The 21,053-nt window shown below is 39.6% G+C and overlaps 1 protein-coding gene across 1 annotated transcript; it reads left to right on the top strand.

The window, feature by feature from the left end:
• The first annotated feature begins 1,579 nt into the window (after positions 1-1,579).
• CD59 (CD59 molecule (CD59 blood group)) lies at positions 1,580-14,282 on the top strand. Its single transcript, XM_060765088.2, has 4 exons — positions 1,580-1,684; positions 10,166-10,255; positions 11,702-11,797; positions 13,935-14,282. The coding sequence occupies exons 2-4, from the start codon at positions 10,192-10,194 to the stop codon at positions 14,129-14,131; spliced, it is 357 nt and encodes a 118-aa protein (XP_060621071.2). The 5' UTR covers positions 1,580-1,684; positions 10,166-10,191; the 3' UTR covers positions 14,132-14,282.
• The last annotated feature ends 6,771 nt before the right edge of the window (positions 14,283-21,053 follow it).

The following is a 21,053-nucleotide window of genomic DNA, read 5'->3' as shown; positions in this document are numbered from 1 at the left end:
GGTGCAACACCAAACCACACCTCCCATGGTCCCATACTGCAGTATAGATCAGGCATGGGGAACCTTGGGTCCTCGGGGTGTTTTGGACTGCAATTCCCACAATTCTTAACAGCCTCAGGCCCCACCCTTTCCCCCCTCAGCTGCTTAAGCTACAATTCCCAGGATTCTATAGCAATGAGCTATAGCAAGGGGTGTTTTTTTTTTTTTTTTTGTATTTCGTGTCAAAAGCATTGCATAAATAAACTGATAAAATAGAGAAAGCACAAGCAGCTAAATAATTTTGAACCAAAAACGGGCAACAGCAACTGCATTGTCTTTAGCTTTAAACAGTTCTTCCTCTGTGCATGAGGCAGGGCATTGTGGGCAAGCGTACAGAGGCTGAGTTGTTTGTACTGCTTCACAGTTGTACAAGGTGGAGGATTCTTCTAGGCCAGGGGTCCTCAAACTAAGGCCCGAGGGCTGGATACGGCCCTCCAAGGTCATTTACCCGGCCCTCGCTCAGGGTCAACCTAAGTCTGAAACAACTTGAAAACAAACAACAACAATCCTATCTCATCATCCAAAAGCAGGCCCACACTTCCCATTGCAATACTTGTTGTTGTTGTTCATTCATTCAGTCGTCTCCGACTCCTCGTGACCTCATGGACCAGCCCACGCCAGAGCTCCCTGTCGGCCACCACCACCCCCAGCTCCTTCAAAGTCAGTCCAGTCACCTCAAGGATGCCATCCATCCATCTTGCCCTTGGTCGGCCCCTCTTCCTTTTTCCCTCTACTTTCCCCATTGCAATACTAATAAGTTTATATTGGTTAAAATTGTTCTTCATTTTAATTATTATATTGTTTTAAAGTGTTTTATGCACTACAAATAAGATATGTGCAGTGTGCATAGGAATTCATTCATATTTTTTCCAAATTATAATCCGGCCCCCCAACAGTTTGAGGGACTGTGACCTGGCCCTCTGTTTAAAATGTTTGAGGACCCCTGTTCTAGGCAGTGTCGATTTTCCAGGTTGCCTTTTGACTTCCTGACTGTGAGAGTCGTTCAGCAGTGGAACTCTCTGCCCCAGAGTGTGGTGGCGGCTCCTTCTTTGGAAGCTTTTAAACAGAGGCTGGATGGCCATCTGTTGGGGGTGCTTTGAATGTGATTTTCCTGCTTCTTGGCAGTGGGTTGGACTGGATGGCCCATGAGGTCTCTTCCAACGCTATGACTGGAATAGATGCACCACAAGAGAGAGAGAACTCAATCTGATTCTTCTGCCCTTCTCTCCTTTTGTTTGATTGATTGGGAGCTGGACTTCTGCCTAAATAAGGGCATTGTGTACCTTTCAAGAGATACCTAAGGCGTGCCCTGGCTGGGACTTCATGGACACCCAGCGAAACCCGCAATTCCGCTTTGCAGTGGGTCGCTCTGACCTGCTCGCTTTGCTGTTCAGCAGGGAGGCAGGCAGGCAAGCAAGCAAGCAGCGGGGATTCCTGGCCGGAGGAAAACGTCCCCGTTCGACAGTTATTATATCCCAACCAATCCCGAATGGGAGGTCATTATCTCCCAGCCAATCCAGAATGGGAGAGGCTCGCTGTTAACCAATGAGGACGGAGTACAGCAGGGACAGGTTCTATAAGACCCAACACAGCGTTGGGGAAGACGCAGAGTTATTTTCGGCGCGGCTGGGAGGAGAGAAGGCTGGTAAGGAACGGGCTTTGTCTGTCTCCTTGTTTCCTTTGTAACGTCGAGTTTCCCGTGGGAAGGGAAGCCGAGCCAGGCCTTTTGGGGTGGGAAAGGGCAATGACAGCTATAGGATTTGTGTAGACCAGGCATGGGGCAAACTGGGGCCCTCCAGGTGTTTTGGACTACAACTCCCACAATTCCTAACAGCCGGTAGGCTGTTAGGAATTGTGGGAGTTGTAGTCCAAAACACCTGGAGGGCCCCAGTTTGCCCCATGCCTGGTCTAGGTTCTCGTGTGTGTTTGTCTACATTTGTGGGTGTGTAGTACATGTGTTTGTGTCTGTGCGTTGTGTCTTCAAGCCCTCCCCCCCCCCTCGGAAGCACAGTACCTCTATGAATATTTAGTAACTATAATGATAACATTAATAATAATAATAATAATAATAATAATAACAATAATAATAATAATCTTTATTTATACCCCGCTACCATCTTCCCAATGGGGACTCGGGGGGCAGCTAACATGAGGCCGAGCCCAAAAATAATACAATAAAATAATATGCAAAACAATAGAAAATTAAATATAACAAGTACATAACAGTACTAATACTACTACTACTAATAATATAAACTTTATTTATATCCTGCCACCATCTCCCCCAATGGGGACTCGGGGGGCAGCTAACATGAGGCTGAGCCCAAAAATAATACAATAAAATAATATAAAAAACAATAGAAAATTAAACATAACAAGTACATAATAATAATAATAATAATAATAATAATAATCTTTATTTATATCCCGCCACCATCTCCCCAATGGGGACTCGGGGCAGCTAACATGAGGCCGAGCCCAAAAATAATACAACAAAATAATATACCAAACAATAGAAAATTAAACATAACAAGTACATAATAATAATAATAATAATAATAATAATAATCTTTATTTATATCCCGCCACCATCTCCCCCAATGGGGACTCGGGGTGGCTTACATGAGGCCAACGGATTACAGCAAAATAAAACCGAAAACATAAGCAACAACATCATGATTACATAAAAACATATGAATACATTAACAATATAACATTACAATAAACACAATCACAGTGACAGTGGCCATGAAAATAACCAGCAGCCAGTGGAGCTCCTTAAACAGAGGGGTTGACCGCTCCCTGTATTTAGCCCCAGTTATTAATCTGGCTGCCGAATGTTGGACAAGTTGTAGTTTCCGGGCCGTATTCAAGGGTAGCCCCACGTAGAGTGCATTGCAGTAGTCAACAAAATAATACAACAAAATAAAATAGACAATGCAAAATAACATAATAAAATCAATCACAAAGGGCGGACCAAATGTGCAAGATAAAATGTTAAAAACGTTAAAACCCTGGGTGAGATAGGAATGAGAAAAAGTGTATTTGTAAAGGAGGAGCCCGAGCCGGGGTAGGGAAAGTGCATCGTGTAAACAAACTGTATCTTAACACTAATAATAATAATAATAACGGTACTAATATTAATAATAGTAATATTGATGCTAATAATTATTATTAATGATTATTATTTTAATGATAACGCACATCACTCTCTTGGACGAGACCCAGAGTGGCTCTCAATCTTAAATACAATGCAGTCTATAACCATTAAAATAGAATCAAGCCTACAATTTTGTTGAATGCTGTAATATGTTTATTTTGAATTGTTTTTGTCTATTGTTGTATTTTACGTCATTGAATGTTTGCCTTTTATATTGTGAACCTCCCCGAGTCCCCATGGGGAGATACGGTGTGGTATAAAAAAGCCCTTAAAAAACTTAAATAAACTTAAATAAAAATTATTAAACTTCAATGTGTTGTCAAAGGGTTTCATGGCCAGAATGATGGGGTTGCTGTGAGTTTTCAAGGCTGTATGGTCATGTTCCAGAAGCATTCTCTCCTGACCTTTCACCTGCATCTATGGCAGGTGTTCTCAGAGGTAATGAGGTTTGTTGGAAACTAGGTAAGGGAGATTTATACATCTGTGGAATAATTTCCAGGGTGGGAGAATGAAGTCTTGGGTTGTTGTTGGGTTTTTTGGGCTATATGGCCATGTTCTAGAGGCATTCTCTCCTGACGTTTCGCCTGCATCTATGGCAAGCATCCTCAGAGGTAGTGAGGTCTGTTGGAACTAGGAAAATGGGTTTATATATCTGTGGAATGACCAGGGTGGGACAAAGGACTCTTGTCTGCTGGAGCTAGGTGTGAATGTTTCAACTGACCACCTTGATTAGCCTTTGATGCCCTGACAGTGCCTGGGGCAATCTTTTGTTGAGAGGTGATTAGATGTCCCTGATTGTTTTTCCTCTGTTGTTTTGCTGTTGTGAAGTCTTATCTGTTTGAGGCAAATGTGAATATTGCAATTGGCCACCTTGATTAGCATTGAATAACCTTGCAGCTTCAAAACAACATCAATTGCAAAATTCACACTTGCCTCAAGCAGACAAAAGTTCTTTCTCACAAAAAAATATATGCATACATTTCAAATAACTTCAAAAACATTATTTTTGCATAAAACAAGGATTTTGTATATGAAACCTTCAGGTTGGGAAGCTGAAGGAGACTCCAATGTGCTCCAAGGCAGCATATTCTGCTGTCAAACAGCTCTTACTGTTAGGAAGAATTTACGAATGTTTAAGTGGAATCTTTATGCCTGCAATTTGCAGCCATTGCTCCATGTCCCAGCCTCCCAACGCAGCAGAAAGCAAGCCTGCCCCCTCTTTAGTGTGACATCATGTAAAAATACAAATAAATTGATTAAAAACTGTAGGTGAGATCTGAGCTGGCTTCTGGTAAGCTGTCTTCTATAATAAACCTCATTTTATGTAGTCCCTTTTCAAACTTGGGCCCTCCAGGTGTTTTGGACTTCAACTATATTTTTACCAGTTGGCTCTCCATAGCCACAGATTCTACTATCCCTGGCTTGAAAAGTTTTTTTGTAATCCAAAAATCAATTGATTTTTACCATTTTATTAAAAGGACACTTTTTGGTCGCCCCAAAAGAAAGTGTATCTTTAATCATCATCAGGTTTGTTGTAAGCATCCAAAAAGCAGGCAAGCCATTCATTGCCAGCATCTCTGTTGGAGCAGGCAAGTGATTAAGGGATGAATCAACAACTTCAGTGAGCACTGCATTCTGCCACTGTGCTGATTTTCCAAGCACCCTTTAAGTTTAAAGTCATGGAAATTCAGGCCCAAGTGAAGTGGGTTTGTCTGCTGGCATTCGGCTTGAGAACTGCTAAGCCAGGTTGCGCAGCGTAACGCATGCTGCAATCCACATGTTCAGAATATACGGTTGAATTAGTATCTGTAAGCCAGGATCCAAAATGAGTACAGGGTTCAGGACACATTTATCATGTCAGAAGCGAATTGAGAATACAATTAGTGTGTGTGTGTGTGTGTATAAACCACAAATTTTTGTGGACTGGATAGCCCACAAGATCTTTTCCAACTCTATAACTTTAAACCTGGCACTGTACTAAATTTCCTTTGACCAGAAGCTGACCACATGGAGTGCCTCTGGTGTCGATGTAAGATGGACCTCCATTGTGCATGTGGCAGGGCTCAGTCAGCATTGTAGTCAGTGGTCTGTGGTTTGTATGTCGTGGACTCCACTTTATAACCCCATTTCTTAATATTGGCTCTGCATCTCATGGTGCCAGAGCACAGTCTATTCAGCTCCTTCCTGGCTGCCCAGTCTTCTGTGTGCCCAGGAGAGAGTTTATCATACCTTATTAAGGTTTTGGGTTTTTGCCTGCCACTTTTGAACTCTCACTTGCCGAGATGTTCCTGGGAATATCTCTGTAGATCTTAGGAAGCTATTTATTGATTTAAGGCATTGGTTTGCTGGTTGATAATCGAACAGAGGATGGGCCTGAGATGTCACTGCCTTGGTCCTTTCATTACTGGCTGCTACTTCCTGGCGGATGTCATGTGGTGCATAACTGGCTAAACAATATAATTTTTCCAGCGGTGTAGGCCTTAGACATCCTGTGATAATGTGGCATGTCTCATTAAGAGCCACATCCACTGTTTTCACGTGGTGAGATGTATTCCACACTTGCCATGCATATTCGGCAGCAGAGTAGCAGGATACATGGGATAGAAAGAGTCCAGGGTTGTTGCGTCCACAGCTGCCGTTGCAGCCAGCAACAGGGTGTTATCTCTGAGCAAAGGTCTTGCTACAACGGTTGGCAGGGAGAGCTGCTGAACATTGCTGGGCTTCAGTTCGACTGCTGAGCTTTTAATTAGCATTTCCTTATCCCCATTTTGTACAAAGTACAATGTGTATCACACAGAGTTCTTAACAAGATAATATTCTGTTATATAGCCATTATAAATCAGAAAAATGGTGAAGTCATCAATAGAATATCAGCTGCTTCTTTCTCATCAGTTTCCTTTTCAGCCTCTAAGGGCAGACATTTCACCAGTCCCATCTTTTTGCCAGCAGCCTTTTCTGTTTTTCATCTTTTTTTGAAGTAGGGGCAATGCTTGTTCTTTTCTAGTCCTTTGGCATCTCACTTGTTCTACAACATTTCTCAAAAATGGTGGCCAGGGGTTCCTTCGAGTACTTCAGGACGCCATCTATCAGGTTCTACAGATTTGTGCAGCTTTGGTATCTTTCGCTTCTGCTTCTTATGCAGAAGTGAGTTGTAGGTTAACTACTATGGAAAACCAGGGAGTCAAACTGTCTGGTAAGAGTTGGAGGCATAATGGTAAGCTTACACAGACATCCACCAGTGTTTGGAGGCCCGTGTGGCCTTTATTGGGATACTTGGAGTTAATTGTTAACATCTTTGGGAAGCAACATGTTCCCTATTGTCCCTTGACCACTACTCTCAGCACCTTTATTTCTTGGCTTAATGCATTTTCCCCAAAATAAAACTGCAGCTGGACTAAATGGAGGGTTGGGGAGAGAAATTTCCCTTACCAAGTTCTCAATTTGCTGTCATTAATCAGATAGGCTTGCCCTTCAGTTTTCAGACAGTGGGAAGGACAGAAAATACCCACAAAACTGCCACTTTTCTGAGTGCTGGTGCCTGGACACTGGAATAATTTTGGAAATAGTTGTTATATACTCACCTCAGTTAACAAAGTAGACGTGTTTCTGAACTTTGCTTCTTCAGCAGAATCCCTGATACTAGGGATAAAAATAACTTGAAAAGAACGTGGAAAAGGGGTTAGGGATACATTCCAATACTGCAAAAAAAAAAAAAAAAGAGCTCAAAGTGTTTCAGCAGACTTTTAATTCAGATTTATCGTTATGAACATGTGAAACAGTCAGGTAAGGCAGACCTTGCATGAGTAAACAAAAGCATTTTGAATCTTCTAGAAACCACTTCAAAGTTGCTTTTTCCCAAAAAAGATCCCACAATGATTTCATTTCAGTAGCCTCCACTTTCCATGTGTTTTCCATTTGGCTGACAAAATATAGAGCTGAACTTTAAAAATGTAATCCTTTCCCCTTTTCTTTTTGTTTTATCTTTCTCAAAATGTTCAGAAAGCGACTTTGGACGCATTTAGTTATTTTGCTAGATGTGGCATACACAGTTACAGTTGGATTGCTGGAATAATGAGTTAATCTAATTATTTTCTGGATTAGGCTTCATTGTGGATCCATTGACGTAGCCCAACACCTACCCTCTTTATTATTTTCCAGTGCTGCACAAAACTTCCAGCTTGACAGAAGGCTAAAAAAAAGGAGGCTTTGTAAAAAAAAAAAAAGGTTTCTTTGTCAGAGGCTTTTAAAACCAAAATATACCTATGTTGTGTAAAAAGCATGGTGTGAGACATTTGCTTCATTCAGCCTAGGGGGCTTCTTTAGTGTTGACACTCAAATTGGATGTTTTTGGTACAGAATTGTCTTGGGGGCCACATGAAGCTGAAATTCAGTTATCTGCTTATGGAGCAGTGTGGATCCGTCACTCAACACACCTGCTGCTTTTAAACAAGATCAACATAAACAGATGTTTATTACTTTCAGCACTGAAAGGATGTCTGAATGAATTTGACATAACCATGTAATACAGTGCAAGACATTTTATCCCCTTGACAGCCATTTAAAATCCCCATGCTCTCCCCTAATTGCTGAAAAGTAGTCAAATTTGGACCTGGTTCTCCTTGGCTGGGGAGTCCCTTTGTCATCACAAGTGGGTGGAGTCCCTCTCGTGGCAGAAAAAATGGGGTGTTGCCATTTGTACATTTCAAGCTGGAGTTGTTTGGAGGGTCCTCCCAGGAGGAAATAATATAAGATGGAATTATTGGCGTGGTCTGGTTTACAGAAAAGGTCTGAGCAGCTGAGACAATGAAGAGGTTATGCAAACATAAGCAGTTCAATGGAAGACATGCAGCTTTATACAGATCTCATCAAGGCACTATTTGTGTCTGGTGTTTCTTACCACCTGGGTCCCCTTAGGAAATGGGAGATCTTTTTTTGACATGATTAGTCCTTTTGAGTGAGCCCAACTCATAGCTGGATGCTGGAAAAGTTCCCCCAAGCATGCACAGTATATGTTAATAAAAGTTTCCCGGATGTGCTGGATCATAACTTAACATATCAATTTCAGCACATCTTGGTCCCTTTATTATAAAATAGAGAATATATGGTATACATAGGTCTATGAATCCCATAGAGAATGTAATCATGGGTATTTATAAATAAATAAATATTTTTAAAAGCATGCCTTCCTGGACCTCAGTTCCAGACCAAAACTCCTTTGTTAGATTATCAAGGTGAGGCTTAATGACATATTTCCCCTCCCTCCCAGCATTGTGTTCTCAATGAATAACATTCTCTCTGGAACATCTGGGCTTGGCTGGATTGCTTGAGAAACAATCTACTTGTATGTGCCAATAAAAATATATATAGGCAGTCCCTGAGTTACAAAAATCCAACTTACAAAGGACTTCTAGTTATAAATGGGAGTGAGACAACAGGAAGTAAGAGAAGTCTACCTCCAAGAAGGGAAATTCACTCCTGAAAGAATTATCATGGGGGAAAAGATGTCTCAGCTGAAGTTTTATCACCAGTTCTTGTTTCCAAAACAAGTCAAATTTTCCAAAATCCAATTATCATAGGAACAGAAAATGAAGTGAAATCTTCTGGAAAGGGGACGCAGACAGCAAAAACAAAGACAACCCCCCCCCCCCCGGGATGTTAATCCTTCCCTATGCAATCCAAAGCCATAGAGAGAGAGAGAGAGATACCTTGACTTAAGAGTTTAGTTCCTTCTGTGACCTGAGCTCTTAACTCAAAATGCTCTTATCTGAAACTGAATTTTCCCATTGAAATACTATTATTCTGTTTCACAAACCAATCCTCTCCCCCATTTTTGTTACATTTAAAAAAGAAAAGAAAATGTACTTTATAAATCACAAATGTCTAAACATTCATATGGAGGAGTCCCCGGTGGCGCAGTGGGTTAAACCCTTGGGCCAACAGGACTGAAGTGTTTGAATCTGGGGAGAATGGGTTGAGCTCTTTCAGCCAGGTCCACATGCAGGGACATGACATAGGCCTCCCACAAGGATGATAAAACATCAAAACACCCAGGCGTCCCCTGGGCAAGGTCCTTGCAGATGGCCAATTCTCTCACACCAGAAGTGACTTGCAGTTTCTCAAGTTGCTCCTGACACCAAATCATCATCATCACATGGAACAATATAAAAAACAAAGATCAACTTTAAAATGGTAGAAGCACAAAGCTGTGGCGGAATGGTAAAGGTATAAAGTGAAGAGGCATTTTCTTCATACTGTACTCATTCCAGCTACCCTCGCTCTCTTTCTCTCTCTTCATGAAACCAAACATACCAGAAATAAAAACAACACAAAATCAACTAACCCAACATTCCTCAGAGCAGACAAGAGCAAAGTAGACAGCAATCACCCAAAGCGGACAAGAACGTGAGGCACTGAGGCTGCTCCCTTGAAGCCCTAAAGCTCTGTATTCTCGTGGTAGCACTCCCTTTGGCAGTAGCTCATATCTCAAAATGCTGCCCTCATGCCAAAGTGAAACCCGGACTGAGCAACCTCTCTTAACTCAAAATGCTCTTCGGTTGGGCTGCTCTTAAGTCAAAGATCCACTGTATTTTGGGCTGGAGTTACACTTAAAAAATATACCTGTTCCGATTTACAGACAAATTTAACTTAAGAACAAACCTACAGAACCTATCTTGTTTGTAACTTGGGGACTGCCTGTATACATTCATAATTTGATTTAGTTGATCTTTTCAAAAGGTGGGTTGATTTTTCAACAACATACACAATGTCTGTTGTGTAGGTTATGTAATACTGTTTAAGTCATGAAACAAGGAAAGGCGTTTGACACTAAATTGCCTATGTTATAGCACAAAAGTTAATTTTTTAATACTAAGATCTTTCCTCAGTACTCAGTTTATTGTTTTCCCAGATTAGACCACTTGCTTTAGTACATCCATCACCAATCAGTAATATGTTTTTGCTTTATAGGTTAAAGAGAAAGCGCTAACGCAAAGATGAAGTGTCTCTTGGCCATTGCTTTGATCACAACCTTCCTTTTAGCTTTTTTCAGTCATTCTGGTAAGTATGAGTACTCTAGTTAAATGTTTCAAAAGTACAGTTAGGGGCTGAGCAGAGAAACAGAGGAGGGGGGTGTCTCTATTCTTGAAGCATGCCAAAGCAGATTAAGTATTGCATTGCATTCTGGTATTGCATTGTACCATTTTTTAAAATTCACATTCAATGTAGTAAAGTAGAGGCCGTGGACCATATTGTAGTTCTTGTGGACCACAGTTGGGAATCACTGATATAGAGGGTGAATCGCCTCTCTTTACTTGAGTGTTTCAAACTTAAAGGGTATAATCTTCTTGAGGATTTCACATACACACATGTATAATAAACTGATAGCTAAAACCTAAGATGGTAGGAACAGGATTGCAGGACGTCTAAACAGTCCCAGCATATGTATATGATCATGGCCCTTGTATAGCTATTCTGTCTTGTGCTGTGAATTTCACGAAAGCAACCCTGATTGGGAACTGGACAAATATTCCCAATCAGTGAATTTTATGTGGTTATCTGTTGCTGAACCAAAACTAAACAGTGGGAGTAACAAGGAGCTCTGTTCCTGTTTCACAAGCTATCAGTATCCTGATTATTCTTTTCAGCTTAACCTTATCTTGAAGCGGACACATGACTATTTCGGCCTGCATTCTGCAATCACAGTGATCTAGGTTCAACGGTTGGGTAATATATAACTTCAGCCATTTCATCAGTTCATTCAAGTGCTTTCTTAGGGGACCGCTGCACATTAGCATAGTAGAGTGAGAAACTAGGTTACCAAAAGGTGGTGCCAACAATGTTGCATTTTCATAAGGAAGTTTTGCAGCATCTGATTTATATATTTTTAAATGTGTTTCACAAGTACAACACAAATACAATGCACACAACCAATGGCACAGCAATGCAAAATAAGACAACAGAGCTCTCCCCCCCCCCCCCCCCCCCGCCTCCCAGTAATTGTTATGCCATGGACTGCATCAGGTAATGCCCATATTGTTACTATGAGATGTCAATGTTTGAAGCTTTGCTACCTCCCCTGTAGCAGCCAAGCTCAGAATCAGGAATCAGCTGACAAGATCCTATATAGCACTGGTTCTCAACCTGTGGGTCCCTGGGTGTTTTGGCCTACATCTCCCAGGTATCCCAGCCAGTTTACCAGCTGTTAGGGTTTCTGGGAGTTGAAGGTCAAAACATCTGGGGGCCCACAAGTTGAGAACGACTGCCATATAGGCATGTTTATGTTGAGCACATGAGAGTTCAGTTATTTGCTCTGTGAAAATGCTTGGTTACTGCCTCACAGCAAGTCCTGATAGTATCATTCAACTAGGGCAAAATGTGTTGCTTTTAATTATTGCTAAAGCAATATAAAGCTTTAATGCCAAAAACAAATTAAGAGTTAAAGCTTTGTCAGAAATTTGATTTCAGGAAAGAAGCATTTAATCAACTCTTTTATTTTATTTTCAGGAAGTGCCCTGGTATGTTACAATTGTCAAAGTAGTCCCTGTAATACTAACCAAACATGCTCATCTGATCAAAATGCTTGCATGGTGGCATATCTTGGTAAGTATGCTCTCTTATACTTTATTTCTTTGTTTAGCTAGTGATAAGTATAATAAATTTTCTGACATGTCATGCTGGATATGTCACTGTTGGGACAACTTATAGATTATTGATTTTGGGAGTTAAGTAGTCAAATTTTAAATCTATTGTTAAGTAAACATAACTCTTGCTTTTGAGTGTTCTACCTAAACTAACATTATTAATGGCTTCTGTACTAATGTTTGGCTCTTTTTCATAGGCTTTTTATTAGTTAATTGTACATAACTGCTAGTCAGTGCTATGTTAGTTTTTTACGTAGTACTAGACCTAGTAATAAAAATATTGTATTTTTTTAAAGATGCATTTTGTCTTAGGATCTATATACCTGTGTTACTATAATAAACACTGTATTTCTGTATTTATCATAGCAATGTTCTCAAGGAATGTGGAAGATAAAATCCAAACTCTAAAATTTTCAATTTCTGATACACCTGAACACAAATGTAGAGACTCTGTAACTACATATGGTTAAGAACAATATAAAACCATAGGGATTTGCATTAGTGAAATAGACTCTTAAGGAAAAAAAAAACATATTAAAATGTTATTTAGTGAAGTACATTCTAAAGGTAAAAGTTTCCCCTTGACATTCAGTCTAGTCGTGTCGGACTCTGGGGGGTAGTGCTCACCTCCATTTCTAAGCTGAAGAGCCCACGTAGATGCTTTGAAGGTCATGTGGCCTGCATGACTGCATGGAGTGCCATAACTTTCCCGCTGAAGCAGTACCTATTGATCTACTCACATTTACATATTTTCGAACTTCTAGGTTGGCAGAAGCTGGGGCTAACAGCGGGAGCTTACCCTCTCCCCGGATTTTAACTGCCGAGCTTTCGGTCAACAAGTTCAGCCGCTCAGCTGTTTAACCTGCGCTACTAGGGGAAGTGCATTCTACAGTTTATCTAACTTGAGCATTCTATATTTCCACCGATAAAAAAAATTACCCATTCCAGTTGGAAGGGCAGAAATTTTAGATGGCTTCCAGATTAAAAAAAAAACTTTTCAGAAAATGTTTAAAATTCTGATCTGGAGATTTTAAAAGAGTTTTAAAAACCCAGAAAGTTTGAGAGAAATCTATGAAACAGTAATACATCAGCAGGGAGGCCAAACATAAGGTTTACAGTATTCCCTCACTTATCATGGGTGATCCGTTCCAGGACCACCCGCAATAAGTGAAAATCCGCGAAGTAAGGACGCTCTGCTCACTCAGCAGCAGCCTTGTCCTCTTCGCCGAGTCTCTTGTTTGCCACTTCGGAGACCCTTGGGTGCCCATTGATGGCACTGCCAGGCTGGGCTGAGGCCTGAGCCCAGCCTGGTAGTGCTGTCAACTGAGCCCAAGGGGCCTCCGAGGTGGCGAGCAGCAGTCGGCAAAGAAGAGGAGGCCGCTGCTGACTGGGCGGAGACAAGTCCCAGGGTAAAGCCTAGTGCCTGGCTGCTCTTCTTCCTCCTCCTCCCCTACCCTGAAGTGTCCCTCCCCCCGCTTATTGCGGACCCGCGAAACAGCAAGTCTGCAATAAGCAAACTGTGATATAGTGAGGGAACACTGTAGTAGAAAAGAGAAAAATGGCCATTCAAACAAATAATGCCTGCTAAGAAGAAAATACTATACAATACATAATGAAAGAAATTATTCTGAAAAGAATGTTAGGAAAGGTGGATTTCCCCTAATGGTTGAAATTAATATACCATGAAAACATCATGATAAAGCAGCATGATTCTTAATAGAAAATTGGAGACATATATTCTGATTTGGGCAGTAAAAGTGTCTAACAAAGGCTCCAGATTCTGCCTCATTCTTGGAAGCTAAGTAAGGGAAGCTCCTGGTTAGTTAGGAGATTGCCGATGAATAAAAGGTGCTGTGGGCTCTAGTTCAGAGGAAGCATCAAAACCACCAAATATTTCTTGCCCAAGAAACACCCTATGAAATTAAGGGCATCATCATAAGTCAACAGGTGATGCAATAGAATGTTTTAAAAGTCTATCTAATAGTCTTATGTGGAAGATATGGAATGGTTTAGTGCTGTTTTAATCTTTTCTCTCTCACGTTAAACTCAGTATTAATATATTTACACTCACAATTTTGTTTTGTTTTCTTTTGAAGGTTCAAGAAATGTCTCTGCATGCTGGAAATATTCACAGTGCGAACTGGATTATATTGGAAAGCAGTTCAAGGTTGACAGCTTTAAATTTAGGTGTTGCCAAATGGATCTGTGTAATGGCAGTCCAATTCCAGTGGCTAGTAAAATAGTCATGATTATTGCTTCCTTAGTGACAGTAATCAAACTGGTCAGTTTCTGATATGGAGAAGAAAAGACATAGTGTTATGTGCTTAAAATTAATACCTACTCGCAGTTTTTGTGAAAGTGCCACACTTTGATAGGGGCAATGGGTATCATGGAAAAATCACCATGTAGCAGTATAAAATGTAAATGTGCTTTCGTTTCTGGCATTTTGCTTGCTGGTGTGTGTCTTTTCTACATGGTTTGAAAGAAGCTAAAGCTCATGAATTATCAGTAGGTTGGAAGAATTTTTAATTGTAGAATATTTCTATCTTTGAAGAATGATTTAGTAATATTTCTGGCAGTTAATACAGGGTTAGTCAAAATGCATAGGCCAATAAGCCATTCAATTGAATGGCTTATTGGCCTATGCATTTTGACTAACCCTGTATATCTGTATATCTGCATAAGAGTTCACTTGTCTGAGACCTGCTATGGCCAATTTTCATTATTCTTTCTCATGAACCTTGCAAACAGATTCACTGGTAGAAATAGCTCTTACAATGGCAAGAAGCAAATATATTTATTTACCTTCTCCTTCTTTCCAACTTGGTTTCTTAAAAACCTATTCTTGTGGGCTCATCCATTCAGAGCAAGCAAGCATTATTTGGGCAGTTCTAGTGAGCTCTGCTTATAAAAAGAGTGCAGCAGTGATCTCTTTGTAAACCAACAATATTGTCTTATGCTTCTCAGATATCTCATCTCAATATACTACTAGACACTGGCATATAAATCCAAGACGCTATTTCAAGCAATTCATAATGATAATACACATTGTACGAGTACTGTATCATCGGTATACATATTTATTAACATAAATGTAATACAACTGTTGGAATTCAGTATTTTTTTTGAGACCAGAGACCATTTAATTGGTTTGTGTTATCTCAAACATGCTGATTTTATAGTATTTACCATACTAAGTTCATTACTTTGGAAGTAGCATGGTTCCTTACTAGTAGATGAGTATGATTTAAACAGCAGTTTGAGTAATGATAACTTATTTTCGACAGTCTTGTATTGAATGCTGGGTGTTTATGTACAAGCGTTTACATTTAAGGCTGAAATTACAATACAGCCTGAATTCATGGCGTATAGTCTGATATAACCTGAGTGAGGTTGGGAAATAAAGTATTGCCCAAGGAACCTTCCCTAACCCAAGAATTCAGGAGGATTGCATATAGAATGACGCCTTTACTGTGATCACCACCTTCTGGAGGACATAGATGGCTGCAGGCTGTGAGAGGAAACGCCTTGTGCACCAAGGCAGTACTTTAAAGTAGTAAAACTGGAACAAAGAACAAATCTGTAAATGTATTAATCATTGGGAGACTATTTCTACCAGGGCAACCTCATGCAGAGATTGTTTGATGTTTCGTGGGAGGGAGGAAGCCAAAGGCAAGCCCCTGCTGCTTCTTTGCCCACTCCTTTTAAATACCCTTTGGGATGGAGTCAGAAGGAAACCACACCAAGTACACTCTGCTCTGGCTGGTATATGTGTGCACATATTTGATGATGTTACATAATTTTATTAATGTATTGACTGCACTTTAAAAAGCTCGAAATAAATATCCACATTTGAAAAGAAGGGATGCAATCACTGCCCATGTAACTTGCTCTGGCTAGAAGTGGCTAGAAAATTCTCCCATGTCTAGCTTAGGAGGGAGATGTGCTGGGCCAGGTAAATTACAATTTGGTGTTTTATCATTTGGATATTTTCAAAAAAGACACTCGGGATGTGTTTGCATCATCATATGTCCACAGTATTTTCAGTTTTGCATCTAATGCTATTTGATAATAAAATATAAAACCAATATTGGCTCATTTTGTGCTTGACTCGTTGACTCTTTTTTTTTTTTTTTTTGGAAATTTTTTTGGAAATCTAAAGGGCTGAGAATGGCGGTTAATAAATGCATCAAATAAATAAATAAATAAATAAATAAATGATACAATCTAATATATAATTAGAAAATATACATTCAAAAATAATGAAACATGTCTAGATCTGTATTCAAATGGCAACTTGTGCCAAATAAGTATAACATACTTTATCATTCACTCAAATTTAAGACATTTTCAAAGCAAAATCCATGCAAACTATTCCTAGCTAGAACTATTGGTTACTTTGTTTTAGGAAAAACTATTTCCCCCTGGATAATAGCAATAGTGCCATTAGCTACTATTCTCCCCTCCTCCATATCATATGCAAAAAATCCTAATGTGATTTTTTAAAAAAACTCATGAATATATCTTCATGATCAAGAGAATTTCAGAATAAACACATCATGATATCACATTACTAAATAAAAAATAACCCCATAAGAATGGGAGCAAGCAATAAAGTATTTTCTTGTGACTTGAGCTTTCTGACTGTTTTATATACACAAGTATGGATAACTATAAAAACCCAATTTGCATAAATTGAAAGATGTTTAAAATCATAATCAAATGTTTCATTAACATTATGCCAACATATTTAACCTTTTCAGAAATCACTTATTTCTAATTTTGTAACATTCTAGCTAACTCTTGAAATATATATATATAAAAAAAACATTCTGTTGTATTTAACTCAAAAATTCTATTTATTCATCAGTTAAGGCAGTGGTTCTCAACCTGGGGGTCCCCAGATGTTTTTGGCCTACAACTCCCAGAAATCCCAGCCAGTTTACCAGCTGTTAGGTTTTCTGGGAGTTAAAGGCCAAAAACATCTGGGGACCCCAGGTTGAGAACTACTGAGTTAAGGGGAGTATATGACATTTTTCCCCCATTACATGCCTGTCGACTAAAAACCATTTCAGCTTGGCTGCTATTCAAAGAATCAATTGTAATGTGACAGCTTAAAAAGCCAATACTGTATGGTTCTAGATGGCATCAATAGGAATGTAGTGTCTAGATCAAAGGAAGTTTTCTCTATTCTGTTTTTGTCCGATCTCACCCGATGTACTGTGACCAATTCTGGGCACCACAATTCAAGAAGGACATTGACAAACTAGAATGTGTCCAGAGAAGAGTGATTTAGACACTCTTGGACATGATCAAGTGTTTGGAAGCCAAGCCCTATGAAGAAGGACTTAGGGAGCTGGATATTTTTAGCCTGGAGAAAAGGTAGAGGGGACAAGATAGCTATGTTTAAATATTTGAAATGAAGGCACATTAAAAAGGGAGCAAGCTAGTTTTCTGCTGCTCTGCAGACTAGGGCATGGAGCAATGGTTTCAAGCTGCACGGAAAGAGATTCCAACTAAACATTAGGAAGAGCTTCTTGACAGAAGTTCTACTGTTCAACTTGATTATAATGCCTTTGCAGAGAGGGCTTTCTTGGACCTACACCAATCTTTTTACATTTTTAACGTATAAATAATGCGGAGATAACAGCTGAAGCTTTGGGCTTCAAAATGTTCACTGAATATATCAGTTCATCCTCTGACTTTGTGAAAGCTAAGGCTGATACTTTCATGGTTGGGTAGAAGAGAGAATGTCAACAGGTGTTGTTTGTCACCTGGTTGCATGACAAGCAACATCTACTGAAATTCTTTTTTCTATTCAATTATGAAAGCTATGGGAACTGTCATTTTCAATGGACCAACCAAGTTTTCTACTATGATACTCTATGGCATAGTTTCTCAACCTGGGGGTCGGGACCCCTGGAGGTGTTGTGAGGTGGGTTTCAGGGCGGTTGCCAAAGACCATCAGAAAACACATTTACAATGGTTTTTGGGAATCTCTCTGGCAGAGAAGGCTGAAGATCTCTCCACCTATCTTTCTCTTCTTTTTGGAATTAGACGGCAAATCCTCCTACCAAAAGTCCTCCTCTTGTGATTGGCCGGTCTCTCAGCTGGCCTCTCGGCCATGGGGAGGGCTGTTTCTGAGACTCCAAGCAAGGAGGGGCGTGTGCTCCCCTAAATCCCTCAATTCTGCCCAAATCCCTCTAGTATTTTCTGTTGGTCAAGGGGTTTCTGTATGAGAAGTTTGGCCCCAATCTATCGTTGGTGGGGTTCCAGGTGTGCTTTGATTGTAGGTGAACTATAAATCCCAACAACTACAACTCCCAAATGACAAAATCAATCCCCTCCCCCAACCCCACCAGTATTCAAATTTGGACGTGTCAGGTATTTGTGCCAAATTTGGTCCAGTGAATGAAAATACATCCTGCATATCACATATTTACATTATGAGTCATAATAGTAGCAAAATTATGAGGTAGCAACAAAAAGAATTTTATGGTTGGGGGTCAACACAACATTGAGAACTATATTAAGGGGTCACGGCATTAAGAAGGTTGAGAACCACTGTTCTATGGAACTGAGAGTGGGAATGCCATCTTGTGGTGAAGCTGATACTAATTTTATTTTCTCCTTCCAGTGACTACGGCAGGTTCCTCACCTAGTGCTACCTAGTGGCCATATAGTCAAATGTGCATCAAACTTACAAAGTAAATTGCCCATTGCTGTTTCTACTTTTTGTTTCCACAGAAGGCCCACATTTTTGAGAAAGTTGAAAGAGTCATACAATATCTGTGGACATAGGAGTCCTTAGTGCTCTTCTTCTGGGGATTTTTAAAGATGAGCAGAGGTTGATCACTACTTCAAATATTGTTTGAAATAAAAGGGCAATTAAAATATTGCTTGTTGCTGAAGATATAAGGAATGCATTGTGAGCTGGGATAGACACACCCCACATCAAATGCAAATCCCTTGAAGAAGATGGAAGAATAGCACTTAGGTTGTCTTCACTGAAAAAAAATCATGCAATCTTGACACACAATATTCTTGATTGTTCGCTTCAAATGTGGTTCTTTGGATTTTAGTCTAATTTTACCCTGTGGTTTTCCTGCAGATCTGGATTTTTTTTTGGCTTGCTCTCACATTGCTATGGAATTGGGGAGAGATAGGAGGTTGGTGGTGGACCAAACAGGTTGGTGGGAGCTGATAATTGTCGTGAAGTGGTTCTTTCTAGAGTTTAATTTCTAATTTTAAGCATTTTTTTTTAAAAAAGGTGTATGTATGTCAATGCTTGCCTATAATATTTCAGTATTTAAGAGGTACTAATTTTGCATTTTATGGTCTTTCTCAAAATGTCTGGTTTTCTCCAAAACAAAACAAAACACTGGGATTTTTCCATATGTCATCTCCAGAAATTATAGATCTTCATGCCATGTCATTTGGATTATATTACATGCATTAAAAGATTGGGTTGGACTCTGGCCACAAAGGCAAGAATGTGGAAACTATTCTCTCTCAGATAAATGAAGAAAATGACATTATGGGTTCCTTTTCTTTCCAGACTTAGATTTTAAATGATAAAATTGTGGGAGTTAACGCATAAGTAAACTAATAAAATATACCGTATAAAGGACAGCTGGTTTGCATATGTGACTTAGAAGGCAGCTATGCAATAATAGTTTCACAGAGCCCAAGTTATATATAAATATCCTGTATTCTTTTGGCAGTGATCATCCTTGTTCCTCATACATTTTATAAGAAAAAGGTTCTGTTTGTTTATCTTTGCTGTGTTTTGCATTTTATATCCATGTGCCAATTTCAAAGTTGAATATAGGCTCAGAAGCAGATAAAAAGTCCTCCCTGCCTTCCAAACTGCCCTGACCATGGTGAGACAAGCAAAGAGGAACCCTGTTATACTGAATCCCACCCACTCCTGCAATCCACTTTCCCTTGTGCATCCTGTCTTATATAGATTGTAAGGATCACCAAATGACTTGAAGGCACACAACTAACTTGAGGGCAGGAAGCAGTCAAATGAACAAATTTGTACAGTAAGCCACTTTGAGAGCCTTTGTGGTAAAGCATGATATAATATTCTAAAATAAACAAACAAACATTGAAACTTCATAAGGGAAAACAGTAATTCAACTTTGCCCTCAGCTGTTTCAAATACAGGCAGTCACACAAGTTACAAACAGGTACATTTTAAAGTGAAACTTCAGCCAGATAGATGTTGTCTTCCATTCTTAACTGAGAGTCATTTGCAAGATGGATGTTTGTAAGTCGGGAACTGCCTGTGCTCCTTTATGAAGTACAGGCAGAAGAGAAGGCTGAGAGGAAACATGATGGTCATGTATAAATATGTGAGGGGAAGTCATAGGGAGGAGGGAGCAAGCTTGTTTTCTGCTGCCCTGGAGATTAGGATGTGGAACAATGGCTTCAAACGACAGGAAAGGAGATTCCACATTGTTGGCTTGAGAGCAGTACATGTGAAAAAGATCTTGGAGTCTTGTGGAGTCTTGTATGACAAGCAAAGCATGCTAAAATTCCCCTTCTAGCCAATCATTAAAATACAGGAGCCCTCTCCAGTTTTCCGTCTACCAGCCCTGGTTTCCATAACATTTTCACAACTTATAAATGTGCTGGCTAACTCTCAAAGGGCAGTTTGTTCTATGTCCTTATTTGCTCATTTTATACACTGGTTTGTATTTTATAAGATTGGATTGCATTGTATTTTATTTGGCTTGTTATGGAAACATCTCAGAAACAGAAGTTGCTATGTCCCAATAAAAGAAAATTGATTTTATTATACATACATCTATAAATTAAAACACTGAATGCATACAGAAAGAAAGAAAAAAGAAAATTGATATGTTTAACCAAAGGTATTGTGATGTTACTTGACTTGTACAAAGGGTTGACTTTTTTTGCTGTAGAATATGAGAAGTTTAATTATGATTAGGCATGTGGGGAAAGTCCAAATGAGAAGTGTAGGGTATTGTATGAATATAGATATTGTTGGTGTTTGGCACAGAGAATGTAAGTGGGATGTATCATAAGGATGAGGCTGTGGGAGTGAGGAGGATGAAAATCAGACAGGGCTTGAAAAAAGACAGTTAAGGGAGTCAGATTGTGTGAAGGTGGATTGTGTACTACATACAGTTCTGAAAATTAAATAGCTATAAGAATATTACATGGATTTTACTAATTGTATTTTG

Source organism: Anolis sagrei, chromosome 1 (assembly GCF_037176765.1).
Source record: "Anolis sagrei isolate rAnoSag1 chromosome 1, rAnoSag1.mat, whole genome shotgun sequence".
NCBI classification, from domain to species: domain Eukaryota; kingdom Metazoa; phylum Chordata; class Lepidosauria; order Squamata; family Dactyloidae; genus Anolis; species Anolis sagrei.
Note: the sequence above shows the minus strand (reverse complement) of the source record. Positions and strands in the feature narration are given on the sequence as shown.